This window comes from Hyaena hyaena, unplaced genomic scaffold (genome assembly GCF_003009895.1).
Source record: "Hyaena hyaena isolate Hyena2069 unplaced genomic scaffold, ASM300989v1 scaffold_1463, whole genome shotgun sequence".
NCBI lineage: Eukaryota > Metazoa > Chordata > Mammalia > Carnivora > Hyaenidae > Hyaena > Hyaena hyaena.
In genome coordinates, this window is record NW_024082094.1 from 136,922 (window position 1) to 157,837 (window position 20,916).

Sequence of the window (20,916 nt, forward strand, 5' to 3'; positions counted from 1 at the left end):
TAGATAGATAGATAGATAGATAATTAGATAGATAGATGACAGTTTTTTTATGGAAGAAAGTCTGAATGGGAAGGAAATGTACAAGATTAAATTAGCTCTTCATAAAGGAATATTTATATTCTTTTATTTTCCTTTTGATCCATATCGCTCCATCATATACACATGTATATAGATCCATGTGTACACATATATGCTTAAAACTAGTGTTGAAATAGTCTAATAACAATTATATGTTTAGTAAACAACCAAATAGATTCAATGAAAACCTGATTCTTCCTGTTCAAGCTGTAAAATATTGTGCGTAAACACAGCTACTAATTTTTAATAGATTTCAGAGACATGTATGCACCATAAAATATAATAACTCTGTCTTTTCCCTTCAACTTCCTGTTATTCAGTCTCTTTATGATGTCATCAGTCAACATTACCAGTTTGAAATTACAATGCTAAAGTCCTGGCAACATATAGACAGGGGAAATGTCTCTTAAAAGATTGTAAGTACTTTGTCTAATACTTTTTAGTATTTTTAATGATTAATATGCTCAACTTGGAAACATATTTATCCTTTTAAATGTAAATAATGTTTCTCTCATGGTAACATTATTTATAGATTAAAATGTTAAACAGAGGTACGAAATTTTCAACAATATCTTGGGTGTTTTGCTTTGAGATTTAGCTATTTCAAGCTTTTTCACAAAATAGTTGCATGGCCTTAACCATTGTGTGTGTGTGTGTGTGTGTGTCTGTGTGTGTGTGCGCTTACAATCACATTTTATATATTTTTTAATAGTTTATTGTCAAGTTGGTTTCCATATAACACCCAGTGCTCATCCCCACAGTGCCCTCCTCCATGTCCATCAATAAAGTCTTATTTTAAGAAAGGAAGTAATTAATGTGTATGGAGGCAATTAAAATGTAAATCAGGATATAATATATTAAGACTATTATACAACTTTGTTATATTTAATTTTATGTAAAAAGAAATTTAGATCATTCCTTTGCTCTGCTAAGAAGAAAGACAGTATCATTTCTAGTAAGAGAAGATTTAGCAACTTGACTTTTAAAAGGAGTCATTAAGTAAATGATGAAATATTAATAAGTAATTAAACAACAGTATTTCTGCAGGTATCAGTGACCACATCTTTCAATTTTGGTCTTTATTTTAAAAGTTAACATCCTCCAAAAGAGTATTGCTGAAATAAAATAAAAATTAGGACAATATAGACCACGCTGACTTGGAAATACCAGCTAATAGCCATGTGTATTAAGTTGAACCATATGAGATTGTCAATATTTTTAAATGTTTCATTTATTTCTGAGAGAGAGACAGACAGCGTGAGCAGGGGAAGGTCAGAGAGAGAGAGATGCAGAATCTGAAACAGGCTCTAGGCTCTGAGCTAGCTGTCAGCATAGAGCCCCATGCAGAGCTCGAACCCACGAACCGTGAGATCATGACCTGAGCCGAAGTCGGACGCTTAACCGACTGAGCCACCCAGGCGCCCCGAGATTGTCAATATTCAATCATTTTTTGCCTTCAAAAATGGGAATGTCTTATGGTACAATCTAATATAAAAAGTTTATAAAACTCAATATTAAAGATACAATTAAGGTGGTAAAAAACAGTTGAAGGATATGAACAGGTATTTTATAGAAAAAGAAATGTGAATAACAAACATGTAAAAGTGCACAATCTCATTTATAAAAAGAACATTTAGAAAATCTTTGAATCAGAAATTCAAATTCTAAAAAACGTAAAGAGATTTTCCCTTTATAAATGGCACATTTTTATGCTGTTTGGATGTTTTTCAATGAGTATGTATTACTTTTAAAGTCAGAAATTTCAAAACAGTGTGAAGTTGATCTAAAAGTTAAAATTGAGCTTCTAGTGCTTTTAGAGAGGTGTTTCTAGTTTGATGCTGCCTACATCTGATCTTTCCTCTTACATCACAAAGGCTTCAGAATTATGTCACCATTGGGCATTATCTCTGAAACACACTGTCATCAGCCAAATCCTCTGCTTCTTATCTGAATGATATTTCCACTTCATTGTTATTTGAAACTCGGCTGTTTCTCAAATATATTGTTTTTCCTGGGGCTTTCTTGTGTAGGAGATATTTTCCTTCCCATGTCCCCTCCTACCTCTGGACCCAGAGATGCAGTAGATGTGTACTTGGTTCCTCAATGGCATTTCCAACTCATTCTACTTCTCTACTCCCTAAAAATAGCCAGCTTTGAATCTTCTATCATACAATTTATATCATCTGTTATGTTTCCTTGTTATATTCATCTACTGACTCCCAGGTCATTGCCTTTATTTTGCCATGATTTTCTGTCTGGCCCACTGCCATTCCCTCATGCCTTAATACCCTGGCAATTTTAATAGATAATCATTCCCATATTCTAATATCTCTATTAATTGACTTTATTTTCTCAAATTATCTTGCCTTCCATCTTATTTCAGTGGCTCACTTCTATTCATATCCCTCCCAAATCTCAATTTCAACCATTCTCTAATCACTACTTCAAGTACCTCTAATACCCACACTCTAACAATTCTCCTACCCCTGTAAGACCTACTATTGATTTTACCAAATTTGAACTATTGGTCATTAATCATTTCCCCATGGCTTTACTTATATTCTTACCCATTATAGATCCTTATCTATCTAAGGTTCTTATTGGCTCATGGTGAACCAAAACAAAAAATTTCCGGCCTAAATCTACAATCCCCTTTATCCACATTCCTTTTTTTTTTTTTTTTTAATATTTTTATTTATTTCTAGGAGAGAGAGAGAGACAGCATGAACAGGGGAGGGTCAGAGAGAGAGGGAGTCACAGACTGAAACAGGCTCCAGGCTCTGAGCTGGCAGTCAGCACAGAGCCCGACGCGGGGCTCGAACCCACGAACCGCGAGATCATGACCTAAGCGAAAGTCGGACGCTTAACCAACTAAGCCACCCAGGCGCCCCTATCCACATTCCTTTTGATATCTCTTAGACAAAACTCTAGTTTCAGATATGTTCACCTCCCCCATTACTCCTTAGTAGTAACTTTGCAAGCTGAATGCGGCTGAGGAAATTATGTAACCATGAGGATTGGCTTCAATTTAATTTATAATGTCAAACTCCAGGTGGTCCATTAACGTTACTCAGCAATGGTATTAAACTTCTCTTATATGTTCAAGTCTCTCCTTTAAGATGACTATTTCTTACATTTTTTTCTCTGTTAAATTTACAGTAGATTTTTCCACCCCACTCTTGGACAATAGAGAGAAATAGAGGAAAGTTTCACCGTAGCCACAACTAAATATACTAGTCTATATGTATCTTCACCATCTTTTTTTCCTGCCTTCCCTCCTATTAGAGTAGATACCATCTTCTTGCTCATATCTAAATATAATTTAAAGTATATGAGTTTCCTAGGGCTGCTGAAACAAATTACCACAGATCAGATGACTTAAAACATTAGAAGTTAATTTTCTCACATTTCTGGGAGCTAAAAATCCAAAATCAAAATGTCAGCAGTATTGGCTCCTTGTCAGGGCTCTGAGGAAGAATCTATCTCATGACTCTCCTCTAACTTCTGGCAGTTTCTGGCAACCATTGACATTCCTTGGATTGTAGATCTATCACCCCAGTCTCTGCCTCTTCCATCACTCACATGGCACACTCCCTTTGTCTGTGTGTGTCTGTGTCCAAATTTCCTTATTCTCATAAGAACACCAGTATTAGGGCCCACCCTAATCCAGTATGACCTCACCTAAATTTGATTACATCTACAGAGACCCTGTTTACAAATAAGATCAAGTTCACAGGTACCAAATGATAGGACTTGAATATGTCTTTATGGGGGACACAGTTCAACTCACAGCACTGGGCACTGGATTTCCTTCACTACATAAGAATATGGCTCCTATATTTAACTTGTCTTCTGTATCCTCATTATTTTTCTTTTTTTCTATACCTTTATTGAAACATAATTGACATATAACTGAGTGTGTCTGAGATGTGCAGCGTTATTATTTGATGCTCTTATGCATTGCAAAATTATGGTTATGGTAGGGTTAGTTAACACCTCCATCACATCATATAATTACCTTTTCTTGTGGCAGGAACATTTGAGGCCTACTTCTTACCAAATTTCAAGTATATAATGCAGCATTGCTAACAATAGTCACCACATTACTCATTAGATCCTCACAACATATTCATATTATAAGTGGAAGTTTGTACCCTTTGACAACATCTCTGCATTTCCCCCAACCCACAGCCCCAGGCAATCACCACTGTACTGTTTCTATGAGTTCAGCCTCTTTAGAACACACATATAAATGAGATCAGACAGTATTATCTTTGTCTAATTTATTTCACTTAAAATAATGCCCTCAAACTCCATCTTTATTGTCATAAATGGCAGAATTTCCTTCTTTATCTCAGCTAAAATACATATATTTATTTGATAGAGTGATTTGATTTCCTTTGGATGTATACCCAGAAGTGGGATTTCTATATCATATGATAGTGTTATTTTTAATTGTTGAAGAACCTCTTCCTGTGGTCCATACTGACTGTACCAATTAACACTTGTGGCTAGAGTGAACAAAGCTTCCCTTTTCTTCATAGCCTCACTATCACTTGGCTCTTCTTATTTTCTTTCTTTCTTTCTTTCTTTCTTTCTTTCTTTCTTTCTTTCTTTCTTTTCTTTTTTTTTTTTTGAGCGGGGAGGTGGGGTAAAAGCCATTTAATAGGCATGAAATAATATCTCATTCTAGTTTTGATATGGATTACGCTCATGACTAAAGATGCTGAGCACATCTTCATGTATCTGTTGTCCATTTGTATGTCTTCTTTGGGAAAATGTCTATTTAGTTTCTCTGAACCTTTTTATTTTATTTATTTTAGTTTCAACTTTTAATTTCATGCCAGTTAGGTAACATACAGTGTAATATTAGTTTCAGGTGTAGAATTTAGTGATTCAGCACTTACATACAATACCCAGTGCTCATCACAAACAAGTGCTCTCCTTAACACCCATCATCCATTTAACCCATTCCCCCACCCACCTTCCCCCCAGCAACCCTAGTTTGTTCTCTATAGTTAAGAGTCTGTTTCGGAGTGCGTGAGCGGCTTAAACTTCTGACTCTCGATTTTGGCTCAGGCCATGATCTCATGGTTTGTGAGACTGGACATTGTGTCAGGCTCTGTGTTGACAGTGAGGAGCCTGCTTGAGATTCTCTTTTCCTCTCTCTGCTCATTCTCTCTCTCTCTCTCAAAATAAATAAAACTTAAAAAAAAATATTTGTTTTATGGTTTGCCTCTTTTCTTCTCTGCACATTTTAAAATTCAGATTTATTTTTCTAGATTTTTAAAAATATTGCATTGTATGAGTTCCTCATATGTTTAAGATATTAACCTTTTATCAGATAGAGGAATTCCAAATATTTTATCCAATTCCATAAGCTGTCTTTTCATTTCAATGAATTTTCCTTTTGATGTACAGAAGCTTTCAGTGTGGTGGTGTATCACTCTAATTTTGTTTTGTGGCTTATATATTTGGTGCATCTTTGTTGACCTGTTGACCATTTATATGTCTTCTTTGAAAAAATGCCTATTCAAGTCCTTGTCCATTTTTTAATCAGTTTACTAAATTATTATTGAGTTGTGTAAGTTACCTAAGTATTTTGGATATTAAGCCCTTATCAAAAAATTGGTTTGCAAATGTTTTCTCTCTTTCAACATACTGCTTTTCAATATTATTGATTGATCATTTGTTGTGCAGAAGCTGTTTTATATAGGTTCTACATACTTATCTTTGCTTTTGTTTCCTGAACATTTGGTGGCATACCCATGAATCTCAATGTCAACGACATATCAAAGTTCTTTCTCTCTATGTTCTTTTTCTAGGAGTTAAATAGTTTCAGTTCTTATGTTTAAATTTTTAAACCATCGCAAGATAATTTTTGTGACTTGTGTATGATAGGGCTCCATTTTTATTCTTTTGCATGTAGATATCCACTTTTCCCAGAAATATTTAGTGTGTTGTTGATCTAGCAGCTATGAGGTGATATCTTATTGTAGCTTTGATTTGTATTTCCCTGATGATGAATCATGTTGAGCATATTTTCATGTGTCTGTTGGTCATCTGTATGTCTTCCTTGAAAAATGTACATGCATACCCATTTTTAATTGGATTATCCATTGTTTGGGTGTTAAGTTTTATAACTTCTTTATAGATTTTGGATACTGACCCTTTGCCATCTCTCATTTACAAATTTTTTCTCCCATTCCATAGGTAACTTTAGTTTTATTGATTAATTACTTCAATGTGCAAAAGCTTTTTATTTTGATGAAGTCCCAATAGTTCATTTTTCCTTTTGTTTCCCTTCCCTCAGGGAACAGATCTAGAAAAAAGTTGCTATGGCTGGTGACAAAGAGGTTACTGATTGTGTTCTCCTCTACAATTTTTCATGGCTTCAAGTCTCACGTTTAGGTCTTTCATTCATTTCAAAGTACTTTTGTGTAAGCCATAAGAAAGTGGTCTAGTTTCATTCTGTTGCATGTTGCTGTCCAGTTTTCCCAGTGATATTGTTGAAGAACCTGTCATTTTCCCATTAGATATTCATTCCTGCATTGTCAAATATTAATTGATTGTGTAGTTGTGGGTTCATTTCAGGGCTTTCAATTCTGTTCTACTGATCTATGTGTCTATTTTTGTTCCACTACCGTTTTATTTTCATTACTACAGCTTTGTAATATAATTTGAAGTCTGGAATTGTGATGCCTCTAGATTTGCTTTTCTTTTTCAAGATTGCTTTGGCTATTTTGTGATTCCACACAAATTTTAGGATTGTTTGTTCTAGTTCTGTGAAAAAGGCTATTGGTATTTTGATAGGAATTGTGTTAAATGTGTAGATTGCTTTGGGTACATGGACATTTTAAGAATATTTGTTCTTTCCGTTGATGATCATGGAATATCTCTCCATTTCTTTTTGTCATCTTCAATTTCTTTCATCAGTGTCTTATATTTTCAGACTATATGTCTTTAACCTCTTTGGTTAGGTTTAATTCTAGGTTTCCTTTTGTTTTTGGTGCAATTGTAAATGGGATTGATTCCTCAATTTATTTTTCTGCTGCTTCATTATTAGTGTATATTATAAATTCAACAGATTTTTCATGTTGATTTTCTATGATTTTACTGAACTTGCATATCATTTCTAGCAATTTTTTTGGTAGAGTCTTTCAGATTTTCTATATAGACTATCATGTCACCTAGAAATAATGTAAATTTTACTTCTCCCTTGCTGATTTGGCTGTCTTGTGTTTCTTTTTGTTGTCTATTTCTGTTGCTAGGACTTCCAGTACTATGTGAATCAAAATGGTGAAAGTGGACATCCCTGTCTTGTTCTTGACTATAGAGGAAAAACTCTGTTTTCTCCATTTAGGATAATATTAGCTGTGGGTTTTTCATGGATTGCCTTTATTATGTTGACATATGTTCCCTCTAAACCTACTGTATTAGGGGCTTTTATCATGAATGTACGTAATACTTTGTTGAATATTTTAATGCATGTATTGAAAAGATCATATTGTTTTTATCCACATTCATTAATATGGTTATCATGTTGATTAATTTGGGAATATTGAAGCACCTGGCAACCCAGGAATAAATCCCATTTGTTTGTGATGAGTGATTTTTTTATTGTATTGTTGGTGTCGGTTTGCTAGTATTTTATTGAGTGTTTTTGTATCCATGTTTATCAGGGATATTGGTCTATAGATCTCTTTTTTAATGGAATCCGTCAGGTTTGCTATCAAGATAATGCTGGCTTCATAAAATGAAGTTGGAAGTTTACTTTCTTTTTGTATAATTTTTCATAATATTATCTTATAATTGTTTGTATTTCTATAGTGTTGCCATTTCTTCTTCCTCCGTTGTGATTGTATATATTTTGGTCTTTTTCTCTTGTTAAATGTTTATTTACTTTGAGAGAAAGAAAAGTAGTAGAGGAGGGAAAGAGAGAGAGAGGGAGACACAGAATTCGAAGCAGGCTCCAGGCTCTGAGCTGTCAGCACAGAGCCAGAGCTTGAGCTCACGAGCTGTGAAACTATGACCTTAGCCGAAGTTGGGTGTTCGGGGAGCCTGGTGGCTTAGTCGGTTAAGCGTAAGACCTTCGATTAGGTCATGATCTCGCGGTTCGTGGGTTCGAGCCCCGCGTCGGGCTCTGTGCTGACGGCCAGCTCAGAGCCTGGAGCCTGTTTCAGAGTCTGTGACTCTCTCTCTCTCTGACCCTCCCCTGCTCAAGCTGTCTCTCTCTCTCTCTCCTAGAAATAAATAAAAAATTTAATAAAAAAATTTATGTTGTTTAACCTCTATATATTTGTTGCTGGTTTAATGATCAGAAACTCCTTTAGTACTTTTTTGTTTGGGAAACTCTTTATGTCTCTATTCTTTTTCTTTTTCTTTAACGTTTTTTATTTATTTCGGAGAGAGAGAGAAAGAGACAACGTGAGCAGGGGAGGGTCAGAGAGAGAGGGAGATACAGAATCTGAAACAGGCTCCAAGCTCTGAGCTGTCAGAACAGAGCCCGACGCGGAGCTCGAACCCACGAAGTGTGAGATCATGACCTGAGCCGAAGTTGGACGCTTAACCAACTGAGACACCCAGGCGCTCCTGTCTCTGTCTATTCTTAATAATAGTCTTGCTGTATGAATATTCTTGACTTTAGATTTTTCCCATTTAGCATTTTACATTTTTTAAATGTTTATTCATTTTTGAGAGATGGAGAGAGAGCACAAGTGCAGGAGGGGCAGACAGAGAGGGAGGCCCTGTCAGCACAGAGCCTGATTGGAGACTCTAATCCACAGACCACGAGATTATGACCTGAGCTTAAGTCAGATGCTCAACCAACTCACCCACCAAGGCACTCCCCTCATTTAGCAGTTTGAATATATCATGCCATTCCTTCCTGACTTGCCACGTCTATGTTGAGAAATCTCCACCTAGACTAATGGGTCTTCCTTTGTAAGATAATGACTTTAAAAACATATTGCTGTTTTATAATTTTTATCACTATAGTTTGCAAATTTAATTTCAATATGTCATAGTGTTGGACTCCTTTTGTTGATTTTGATGAGCGTTTTCTGTGCCTCCTGGATCTGGATGACTGTTTCCTTGTCAAGATTAGGGACATTTTCAACTATGATTTCTTCAAATAAATTTTCGGCCCTCTTTTCTCTATGTGCTTCTTTGGAATCCCATAATACGAGTGTTATTACACTTGATTGAGATCCCTAAGTCTATTCTTGTGTTACATAATTCTTCTTTGTGTATTTTTTTTCAGTTTCAGTATTTTCCATTATTTTGTCTTCTAGGTCGCTAATTTATTTGTCTGCTTCTTCCATCCTGCTATTCATTGCATCAAGCCTGTTTCTGATCTCATTTGTTTCATTCTTCATCCATGATTGATTTTTTTAACTTTTATTTTTTGTAGTAAAAGTTTCCCTGATAAATTTCATTCTTTTCTTTTCTAAAGCCCAGTATCCCTATGATTGGTGCTTTAATTTCTCCTTCAGGTATATTACTTATATCTGTTTCACTTAGATCTCTGGTTGTAGTGTTAGGTGTTCCTTTATTTGGGATAAATTCCTCTGTCTTTGCATTTTCTGTCTCTGCCTTCTTCTCTGTGTTATAAAAGCCAGTTATGTTTCCTGAGCTTAAAATAATGGCTTTATGATGAAGAGGTCATATAGTGTCCAGGGCTCTTCAAGCAGTGTCTCTGGTGAGTGCTGTTGTATTTTGGCTGGTCTCTTCTTCAGGACAGTTTTCTGCAGAGGCTTTCCTTGCCTACTGTGGGCAGTGTTTGGTTCTTGGTTCTAAATGTGGTGAACTTTAACAAGCTGTGTTCTGGTCTGCTTGTGAAATGAGACCTGATACTACTTTCACTAGAATTAAAGCCCTGAAGAACTCTGGTTGGGAGACATGGTGTGTGTAGGGGTTTTCCCTAATCTTCTGGAGGAGGGGTCCATTCCACTGTTACTGAGGCTAGCTTAACTGAGATGGGCAGTCCCAACAAAGTGCAGGGGGTGGGCTTGGTGTAAGCAAGTAGTTAGCCAATGTTGGTGCCGAGCTTCTTCCCACAGGTGGCTCTGTGCTCATACTGAGGGGCATGGGAGGGGAATGGCGCCAGCCAGCTTCTTTGTTCCAGGAGAGGTGTCTCTGTGCAAAATGCCTCCCTGGGATGTGTTCTGAAAACAGTGAATAATCTCTCCCCTGTGTGCCCCAGGCTTCAGATAACTATTTCCCCCACATTCTGCCCCTGAGTTGTTTGCATTCTTATCTCAAAGAGCAAGGCAACTCTCTCAGGGTTCTATCCCAGGCAAGTTTGCTGATCATTAGAACTCCACGCTTTTAGTCCCACTAATTTCTAGTCCCACTGATTGCAAGAACTCACAAAATTGACCCCTCTCATTTTTCAATCAATGTCTTTGGAGAACTGTTCTCCTTGTGCATTCTCCTGTGTATTCCTCTCTCTCACTCTCTCTCCCTCTCTCTCTCTCATCTTCTGTGACCACAGCTCCCTCCCTTCAGTGGCATCCATGATCCCTTTCTCCCCTAAACCAAGTATCCACACTTTCTACTTTCTTTCTCTCCCTTTAGTTGTGGAGTTTATTCTGTCAGACTTCACATTGATCTCTGGGGTATTTAGGAAGATTTGATAATTATCTAATTGTGTTTGTGGGATGAGATGTGTCTTGGGTCCTCCTACTCTGCAGCCATCTTCCCTCTCCTTCTCCTAAACTGTTTCCATTATTTTTCAGATATTTTGTTTTTACTGTATAGAAATGCAACAGATTTCTGTATCTTGATTTTGAATCATGCAACTTTACTGAATATAGTGATTAACTTCAACAGTTTTTTACTGAGTCTCTAGGATTTTTCTCTATATAAGAATATATGTCTGCAAACAATTTTACTTCTGGATTTAGATGCAGTTTGCTTGTTTGTTTGTCTAATTGTTCTCACTAGACTGTCTGTACTATGTTGAATAGAAGTGGCCAGAGTGGGCACACTTGTTTTGTTCCTAATTGTAGAGGAAGACCTTTCAACATTTCATCAAGTATAATTTATGATGTGGGTATGTCATATATTGTTTTTATTACATTGAGCTACATTTTCTTAATAGCCAATTTGTTGAGACTTTTTACATGAAAGCATGGTGTATTTTGTCAAATGCTTATTTCTGCTTCTATAGATATGATTATATAATTTTTCTTTTCTTTTATTTATTTGGTATATTATATTTACCAATTTTATTTTATTGAACTGTCTAATCATTTTAATATACTGTTACATTCAGGTTGCTAATATTTTCTTGAGGATTTTTCCATGCATATTAATGAGAGATATTGGACTGTGTTTTCTTAATTTTTACTGTCTTTATATGCCTTTGAAAGCATGGTAATGCTTGGCTCACAAAATGAGTTTGGTAATGTTGTCATCTCTGAATTTTTGGAAATGTTTCAGAAGATTGGATTAATTTTTTAAATATTTGCTAAAATTCATAAGAGGAATCATCTACTACTAAGCATTTCTTTGCTGGAATTTTTTTTTTTTTTTACTCTAGCCTTTACTCTTACCAAGTCAACTTAGATTCTCTTTTTTTTTTTTTTTTATGAATCAATCTTGTTTGGTTCTATGTTTCTCCAAATTCAGGCATTTCTTCTAGATTTTTTAATTTGTTAGCATATACTTGTTCATAGTAGTCTTTTTTTATGGTGGTGATTTTTATTTTTTATTTTTTACTTATTTTTATTTTCTTTTTTTTAAATTTTAAATGGATTTAATTTCAAGTTAGTTAACATACAGTGTAGTATTGATTTCAGGAGTAGAACCCAGTGACTCATCACTTACATATAACACAGTAGTCTTTATGACCCTTCGTATTTCTGTAGTATTAGTTATAGTTTCTTATTCCATTAATAATATCATTTATTTGAAACTTCCCTCTTTTTAAAGTTCATCTAACTAAACGTATGTCAATTTTGTCCTTTCAGAAAGCTAGTTCTTAGTTTTCTTTGCATTGTCGAAAGTTTTCTATTTAGTTAATTTCTGCTCTGGTCTTTATATTTCCTTTCTTCTAACTTTGAACTTAGTTTGTTCTTTTTTCTAGTTCCTTCAGACGTCAAGTTAGATTGATTGAGATCATTGTTCTTTTCTTAATGTAGTTGTTTATCATCTTAAATTTGATTCTTAGAACTGCTTTTGCAGCATCCCATAAGTTTTTGTATGTTTTTTCCATTCTCATTTGTGTCCAAGTTTGTTTGTTTTTTTTTAATTTCCCTTTCATTTCTTTTTTGATTCATTGGGTGTTTAGGAGTTTCCACATATTTGTAGATTTTCCAGTTTGCCTTCTGATTATTGATTTCTAGTTTCATACCATGGTGATTGGAAGAGATATTTTATATTTCTTTTTTCTTAAATTTGTGAAGACATGTTTTATAACTTTCGTATGATTTATCCTGACGTTTGTTCCCTGTGTTCTTGAGAGGAATGTGTTTCTTGCTGCTATTGGATGCAATGTTTTGTATATTTCTTTTAGGCCCACTTGGTCTAAAATATAGTTTAAATTAAATGGTTCCTTGCTTATTTTATGTCTGGAGCTTTTATCCGGTGTTAACAGTGAGTATTGAAGTCCCCTACTATTACTGTACTGTTGTCTATTTCTCTTTTCAGATCTTTTAGTATTTGCTTAATATAGTCAGGTACCCTAATATCTATTGCTTATATGTTTAACCAATGTTAAATTGATAAATTGACACCTTTATCTTTATATACTGACATTTTACTTTCTTTACTGTTTTTGGCTTAAAGTCTATTTATGTAATATAATTATAGTTTCTCCTGCTCCCTTTTGGTTTGCACTTGCATGGAATGTTTTTCAATCACTTCACTTTGAGACGATATATGTCCTTAAAGGTGAAGTGAGAGTCTCATAAGCATAATAGAGTTATGTCTTGTTTTTTAATCCCTTCCACCACTTTATACCATTGGAGAATTTAACCCATTTTTATTTAGAATAATTATTGATAGGTAAGGACCTACAAATACCATCTTATTAATTGTTTCCTAGCTGTTTTCCCCTCCTAGTTTCCTTGTTATTTCTCTTGCTTCCTTCTTTTGTGAATTTATTATTTTCCCTAGTAATATTCTTGGATTCCCTTCTATTCATCACTTGTGTATTTATTGTATGATTTTGCTTTGTGGTTACTATCAATCTTAGAGAAAACCTCTTATAGATATAACAGTTTATTGTAAGGTGATAAGTACTTAACTTCAATTAAGCAGTGGTCAATATACTACTGTTTCACAGTATTAGAGTATTCTGAAATTGAATATATATTATTTTTACTCATGTCTTAAATATATTAATGTATTTTGTACTAAGTAATGTCCTTTCATTTCAGCTTGAATAACCCCTTTCGAAATTTCTTGGAAATATTTTAGTGATTATTTACTCGCTCAGTTTTTATCTGGGAAATTATTTTTCACCCTTATCTCTGAAGGATACTTTTCTGGATAGAGTGTTTTTTGTTGGCAAGGTTTTGTTTGTCTTTTGTCTATTTTTTTTTCTCTTTCAGCTCTTTGAATATATCATATTACTCTCTCCTTGCTTGTAAGTTTTCTGACTTCACTAATTCATAGATTCTTTTTGTTGTATTCCATAAATTGTATAAGCTTTCTTCACTCTTTTTCATTTTTTTTGTTTTCTACTGACTCAATAATTTAAAGGTTCTGTCTTCTAATGCATACATTCTTTTCTCCTATTTGATCCATTCTGCTTGATGTTTATTGCATTTTGCATTTCATTCACTGTGTTTTTCAGATCCAGAATTTGTTTTTCTTCTTTATGTTTCTATCCTGTTAAACTATTCAATTTGCTTGTGTATTCTTTTCTTGATTTTGTTGAATCGACTTTCTTTCTTTTTTTTTTTTCTGTAGTTCATTAAGCTTCCTTAAAATACCTATGTTGAATTACTTACTGGGTAAATCACAAATCTCCATTAATTTGTGGTTGGTTACTGAAAAATTATTGTAATCCTTTTCTGGTGTCATGTTTCTATGATGTTTTATGTTCCTTGAAATCTTGAATTTTGTATCATATTTGATGGAGGAGTTACCTTGTCCATTCCTTACTGACTGACTTCAAAAGGGAAACACTTTCCATCTTTCCTGCTAGGGATTCTGAGGCTCTCTCAGACCTATGGATATACATGCTCCATTGTTCTTGCTCCCTTTTGTGGAAGAATTCTTAAGCTTGAATTCTTCCCTGGATCTTGCCAAGCAATAGGCCAACTGCTGAGAGCTTCCCTTTTACTTCCCGAGAGGCAGCACTAAATTTCAAGTTTGTGGTATTTCCTGGACCACAGATTCATGCTAGGTTTATGTGCATTCTCACTAGCCATTTGACGAAGTGCACACTTATCACCATCTGGAGCATGCACAGGCGTCCAAACACAATGTAGGAGTGTTCTAGGGGTTCCCATGGGCCAATTTAGCGTGATCCATGTGGAACGCATTCCCAGAAGCTCCGGTGCAGTCTTCTTTTTTTAAAAAAAAATGTTTTATTAATTTCTGGGGGAGAGAGAGAGAGAGAGAGAGAGAGAGAGAGAGAGAGAAAGCATGAGCAGGGGAGGATCAGAGAGAGAGGGAGATACAGAATCTGAAGCAGACTCCAGGCTCTGAGCTAGTTGTCAACACAGACCCGATGTGGGGCTCAAACCCACAAACCGTGAGATCATGACCTGAGCCGAATTCAGACGCTTAACCGACTGAGCCACCCAGGCGACCCTCATGGGTATTCTTGTTGATAGAGTCATTAATACAGTTGGATCCATATGCATTTAATGTCCTCTGAGACTAATAGCTACCCCTCTCCCTGCCTTTTCATGCCCCTTATTATGCTGCTCATGACTCAATACTCTGGATGTGATGAGATAGAAATGGACTTTTTTTGGCATTGCCCCATACAGCTAAGGAAACTGGACATTCATACACTTTCACTGACCTCCATGGGAGAAATCAGAGGCCAAGAAGTTCTCTTTTGGTAGTGAGCTGTGCTGCTTCAGGGGACACGTGATGCTTATAAAATCAACTCTTCCAACTGTTCCTCTTACTCTCCCCAAGCAGCCTTTTTTTTCCCCTTAAATAGTTTATTGACAAGTTGGTTTCTAGATAACGCCCAGTGCTCATCCCAACAAGTGCCCTCCTCCATGCCCATCACCTCGCTTCCTCTCTCTCCCACCCCCATCAACACTCATTATATTCTCAGCATTCAAGAGTCTCTCATGGTTTGCCTCCCTCCCTCTCCTCAACTAGTAATCCTCTGCTCCACCCCCAAGGTCCTCCGTTAAGTTTCACCCGATCCACCTATAAGTGAAAACATACGGTATCTGTCTTTCTCTGCCTGACTTATTTAGCTGAGCATAACACCCTTAAGTTCCATCCATGTTGCTACACATGGCCAGATTTCATTCTTTTTCATTGTCATGTAGTATTCCATTGTATAGATAAACCATATCTTCTTGATACATTCCTCAGTTGAATGATATTTAGGCTCTTTCCATGATTTGTCTACTGTTGAAAGTGCTGCTATGAACATTGGGGTACATGTACCACAATGCATCAGCAGTCGTGTATCATCTGGGGAAATTTCTAGCAGTTCTATAGCTGTGTCATAGGGATGTTCTAGTGTTAATATTTTGAGGAACCTCCATATTGTTTTCCAGAGGGGCTGCACCAGCTTCCATTCCCCCCGACAGTATAGGAGGGTGCCCATTTCTCCACATCCTCGCCAGCATCTAGAGTCTCCTAATTTGTTCATTTTATCCACTCTGGCCAGCGTGAGGTGATATCTTAATGTGGTTTTGATTTGTATTTCACTGATAATGAGTGATGGTGAGCATCGATCCATGTGTCTGTTGGCCATCTGGATGTCCTCTTTGGAGAAGTGTCTGTTCATATCTTCTGCTCGTTTCTTCACTGGATTATTTGTTTTTCAGGTGTGGAGTTTGGTAAGTTCATTATAAATTTTGAATACTACCTCTTTAGCTGGTATGTCATTTGCAACTATGTTTTCCCAATCCGCGGGTGCCTGCTAGTTTTATATATTGTTTCCTTTGCCGTGCAGAAGCTTTTTATCTTGAGGAGGTCCCAGTAGTTCATTTTTGCTCTTGATTCCCTTGCTTTTGGGTATGTGTCAAGTAAGAAATGGCTGCGGTGGAGGTCAAGGAGGTTTTTTCGTGCTTTCTCTTCTAGGATTTTGATGGTTTCCTGTCTCACATTTAGGTCCTTTATCCATTTTGAGTATACTTTTGTGAATGGTGCGAGAAAATGATCTAGTTTCATTCTTCTGCATGTTGCTGTCCAGTTCTCCCAGCACCATCTGTTAAAGAGGCTGTCATTTTCCAATGGATACTCTTTCCCACTTTGTCAAGCATTAGTTGGCTGTATACTTTTGGGTCCAATTCTGAGTTCTCTATTCTACTCTATTGTTCTATGTGTCTGTTTTTGTGCCAAAGCCATACTGTCTTGATGATTACAGCTTGTAGTAGAGGCTAAAGTCTGGGATGGTGATGCCTCCAGCTTTGTGTTTCTTCTTCAATATTACTTTGGCTATTTGGGGTCTTTTGTGGTTCCATACAAATTTTAGGATAGTTTTTTCTAGTTTTGAGAAGAATCCTGGTGCAATTTTGATTGGGATTGCATTGAATGTGTGGATTGCTTTGGGTAGTAATGACTATTTAACAATATTTATTCTTCCAATCCATGAGCATGGAAAGTTTTTCCATTTCTTTGTGTCTTCTTCAATTTCCTTCATCAGTTTTCTATAGTTTTTATCATACATATCTCCTAAATCTTTGGTTAGGTTTATCTTAGGTATTTTATGTTTTTTTGTGCAATTGTGAATGGGACCAGTTTCTTGAGTTCTCTTTCTGTTACTTTATTATTGTTGTATAAAAATCCAACCGATTTTTGTATGTTTATTTTGTACCATGCAACTTTGCTGAATTCATGGATCAGTTCTACTGTGCTTCTGGTAGAGTCTGTCGGGTTTTCTATGTAGAGTAATATGTCACATGCGAAAAGTGAAGGTTGACTTCTTTGCCAATTCTGATGCCTTTGATTTCCTTTTGTTGTCTGATGGCTGATGCTAGGACTTCCAGCACTATGTTATACAACAATGGTGAAATGGACATCCCTGTCATGTTTCTGATCTCAGGGGGAAAGCTCTCAGTTTTTACCCATCGAGCATGATATTAGTTGAGTGCTTCTCATAAATGGCTTTTATGAATTTTAAGTAAGTTTCTTCTATCCCAACTTTCTCGAGGTTCTTTATTAAGAAGGGGTGCTGTATTTTGTCAAATGTTTTTTTTCTGGATCATATGGTTTCTATCTTTCCTTTTGTTAATGTAATGTATCACACTGTTTGATTTGCAAATATTGAACCAGCCCTAAAATCCAGGAATGAATCCCACTGGATCATGGTGGATAATTCTTTCTTTGTGCTGTTGCATATGATTTGCAGGTATCTTGTTGAGGTTTTTTGCATCCGTCTTCATTAAGGCTATTGGGCTGCAGTTCTCTTTTTTTGCTGGGTCTCTGTCTGGTTTAGGAATCAAAGTGATGCTGGCTTCGTAAAATGAGTCTGGAAGTTTTCCTTCGATTTTATTTTTGCAATAGCTTGAGATGAATGGGTATTAACTCTGTTTTAAATGTCTGGTAGAATTCCCCTGGGAAGCCAACTGGCCAATGGCTCTAATTTCTTGGGAGATTTTTGATAACTGATTCAATTTCGTCACTAGTCCTGGGTCTGTTCAGATTTTCTATCTCTTCCCATGTCAATTTTCATAGTGAGTGTGTTTAGGAATTTGTCCATTTCTTCTAAATTGTCCAGTTTGTTGGCATATAATTTTTCATAGTATTCCGTGATAATTGCTTGTATTTCTTTTTATTTTTTATTTTTTATTTTTTTTTTTATTTCTAGGAGAGAGAGAGAGACAGCGTGAGCAGTGTAGGGTCAGAGAGAGAGGGAGTCACAGACTGAAACAGGGTCCAGGCTCCGAGCTGGCAGTCAGCACAGAGCCCGATGCGGGGCTCGAACCCACGAACCGCGAGATCATGACCTAGTGAAAGTCGGATGCTTAATCGACTAAGCCACCCAGGCGCCCCTAATTGCTTGTATTTCTGGGGGATTGGTTGTAATAAGTTTTTTTCCTTCATGATTTTGGCTATTTGGGTGTTCTCTCTTTTCTTTTTGAGAAGACTGCCTAGAGGTTTGTCAAATTTGTTTTTTTTCCCCCAAAAAACCAACTCTTGGTTTCATTGATCTCTTCAACTGTGTTTTTGGATTCTATATTGTTACTTTCTGCCCTGTTTTTATTATTTCTCTTCTCCTACTGAGTTTGGGATGCTCTTGTAGCTCTTTTTCTAGTTCCTATAGGTGCACTGTTAGATTTTGTACTTGTGCTTTTTCTTATTTCTTGCAATAGCCCTGGAGTGAATGTACTTACCTCTAAGACTGCCTTTTCCACATCATATAGAGTATTCATTGCCGTATTTTCATTTTTATTTGTTTCCATATATTTTTTAATATCTTCTTTAATTGCCTGATTGGTCCATTCGTTCTTTATTAGAGTGTTTTTCAACCACCATGTTCTTGGAGGTTTATGAGACTATTTCCTGTGGTTGATTTCCAGTTTCATAGCATTGTGATCTGAAAGTGTGCATGGTATGATCTCACTTCTTTTATATTTTTTGAGGGCTGCTTTATGTCCCAGTATGTGATCTATCTTGGAGAATATGCCATGCACACTTGAGAAGAAAGTGAATTCCATGGTCTCAGGATGTAGAGTTCTAAACATACCTGCCAAATCCATCTGGTCCAATGTGTCATTCAAGTCCATTGTTTCTTTAGTGATTTTTCTGTTTAATTGACCTATCCATTGCTGTAAGTGGAGTATTAAAGTCACCTGTTATTAGCACATTCTTTTCCATAAGATTGTTTCTGTGTCTGATTAATTGCTTTATCTATTTTGGTGCTTCTGTAGTCGGTGCATAAACATTTATAATTGTTAGCTCTTCCCGATGGATAGACCCTGTAATTATTATATAATGCCCTTCTTCCATCCCTTGGTACTGCCTTTACTTTAAAGTCCAGTTTGTCTGATATAAGTATAGCTACTCAAGCTTTTGTTTGAATTCCAGTAGTATGATATATATTTCTCCATCCCCTTAGTTTCAATCTGAATGTGTCCTCAGGTCTAAAGTGAGTCTCTTCTAGACAGCATATAGATGGATTTATTTTTTATCCTTTCTGATATCCTATGTCTTTTGATTGGAGCATTTATTCCATTTATGGAGTTGTTATGGAAAAATATGGGTTTAGAGACATTGTGTCCTTTGTAGGATTGATGCTTGTGACAGTGTCTCTGGTATCTTGCATTCCTTGCAATATTTTCATCATAGAGTTACCCTTAGGATTTCTTATACGGCTGGTTTAGTGATGATGAGTTCTTTCAATTTTTGTTTATTTGGAAAGACTTTTATCTCTCCTTCTATTCTGAATGACAGGACTGCAGGATTCTTGGCTGTATATTTTTTTCTGTTCATCACATTGAAGATTTCCTGCCATTCCTTTCTGGCCGGCCAAGTTTCAGTAGATGGGTCTGTCACCACTCTGATAGGTTTCCCTTTGTATGTTAGGGCCCTTTTATCCCTAACTGCTTTCAGAATTCTCTATTTGTCCTTATATTTTGCCAGTGTCCCTATTATATTTCGTACAGAAGAATTATTCAAGTTACATATGAGGGGAGTTCTCTGTGCCTCTTGGAATTCAATGTCTGTTTCCTTCCCCAGATTGGGAGGAAGTCCTCTGCTATAACTTGTCCAAGGACTCCTTCAGCGCCTTTCCCTCTTTCTTCCTCTTCTGGAATTCCTGTGATACAGATATTGTTCTGTTTGATTGTATCGCTGAGCTCTCGAACTCTCCTTTTGTGCTCCTGGATTAGTTTATATTTTTCTCGGCTTCCTCTTTTTCTACAATTGTGTCTTCTAATTCACCTATTCTCCTCTCTGCCTCTTCCACCTGTGCATTGGACTCCTCCATTTTACTATGCATGGCATTTATAGTATTATTTAATTCATCACAACTATTTTTAAGCTCCATAGTCTTTGTAGCAATAATTTCTCTGATGTCTTCCATGTCTTTTTCAAACCCAGCGATTAATTTTATGTCTATTGTTCTAAATTATTGTTCAGTTATGTTGCTTATATCTGTTTTGAGCAGTTGTTTAGCTGTCATGTCTTCCTGGAATTTCTTTAGAGAAGAGTTCTTCCGTTTTGTCATTTTGGCTAGCTTTCTGTCTCTTGTATATTTTAAAAGCTTGTTATGCATTCTCTACCTGTGAGTCCTGCTGTATTAAAGAAGGCTCTTTGGCTGTTCCGTACCTGTCCATTCAGGAACTATTCTTTGAATGGTGTTTCTTGGCCTCTCTTGTTGAGACTTCGGTTATTTTCTTTCCCTGCTCATAGTGGTATTTGGGATTCTCCACCATGTATACTTTGGCTTCTTTCTTGAGGTAGCCCTGGAAAAGAAAACAGAGAAACACACAGTGAATAAAGGCACACAAAGGCACAGATAAATCCAACAAACAAGCAAACCAAAACGGGTGAGGGAGGGGAAAGAAAAAAAAGAAGGCAAAACAAATTAAAAAAAAAGAAAAAGATTAAGGAGAAAAAATAAATAAGAAAATAAAAAATAAAAAAGAAGAAAAGAAAAGAAAAACAAACAAACAAACAAACAAAAAAACCCAAAACAAAGGAAAGTCTAGAAGCTTAAAACCAGAATTCCCAGCTATA

The 20,916-nt window shown here is 36.0% G+C and overlaps 1 protein-coding gene across 1 annotated transcript in view; it reads left to right on the top strand.

Annotated features, from left to right (window-relative positions):
• The first annotated feature begins 450 nt into the window (after positions 1 to 450).
• Positions 451 to 20,916, top strand: part of CYLC1 (cylicin 1) — a 77,920-nt gene continuing 57,454 nt past the window's right edge. The window contains exon 1 of the mRNA XM_039223820.1: positions 451 to 494. Within this exon, the coding sequence (XP_039079751.1) occupies positions 478 to 494 (17 nt within the window). The 5' untranslated portion in view covers positions 451 to 477. The remainder of the gene's footprint in view (positions 495 to 20,916) is intronic.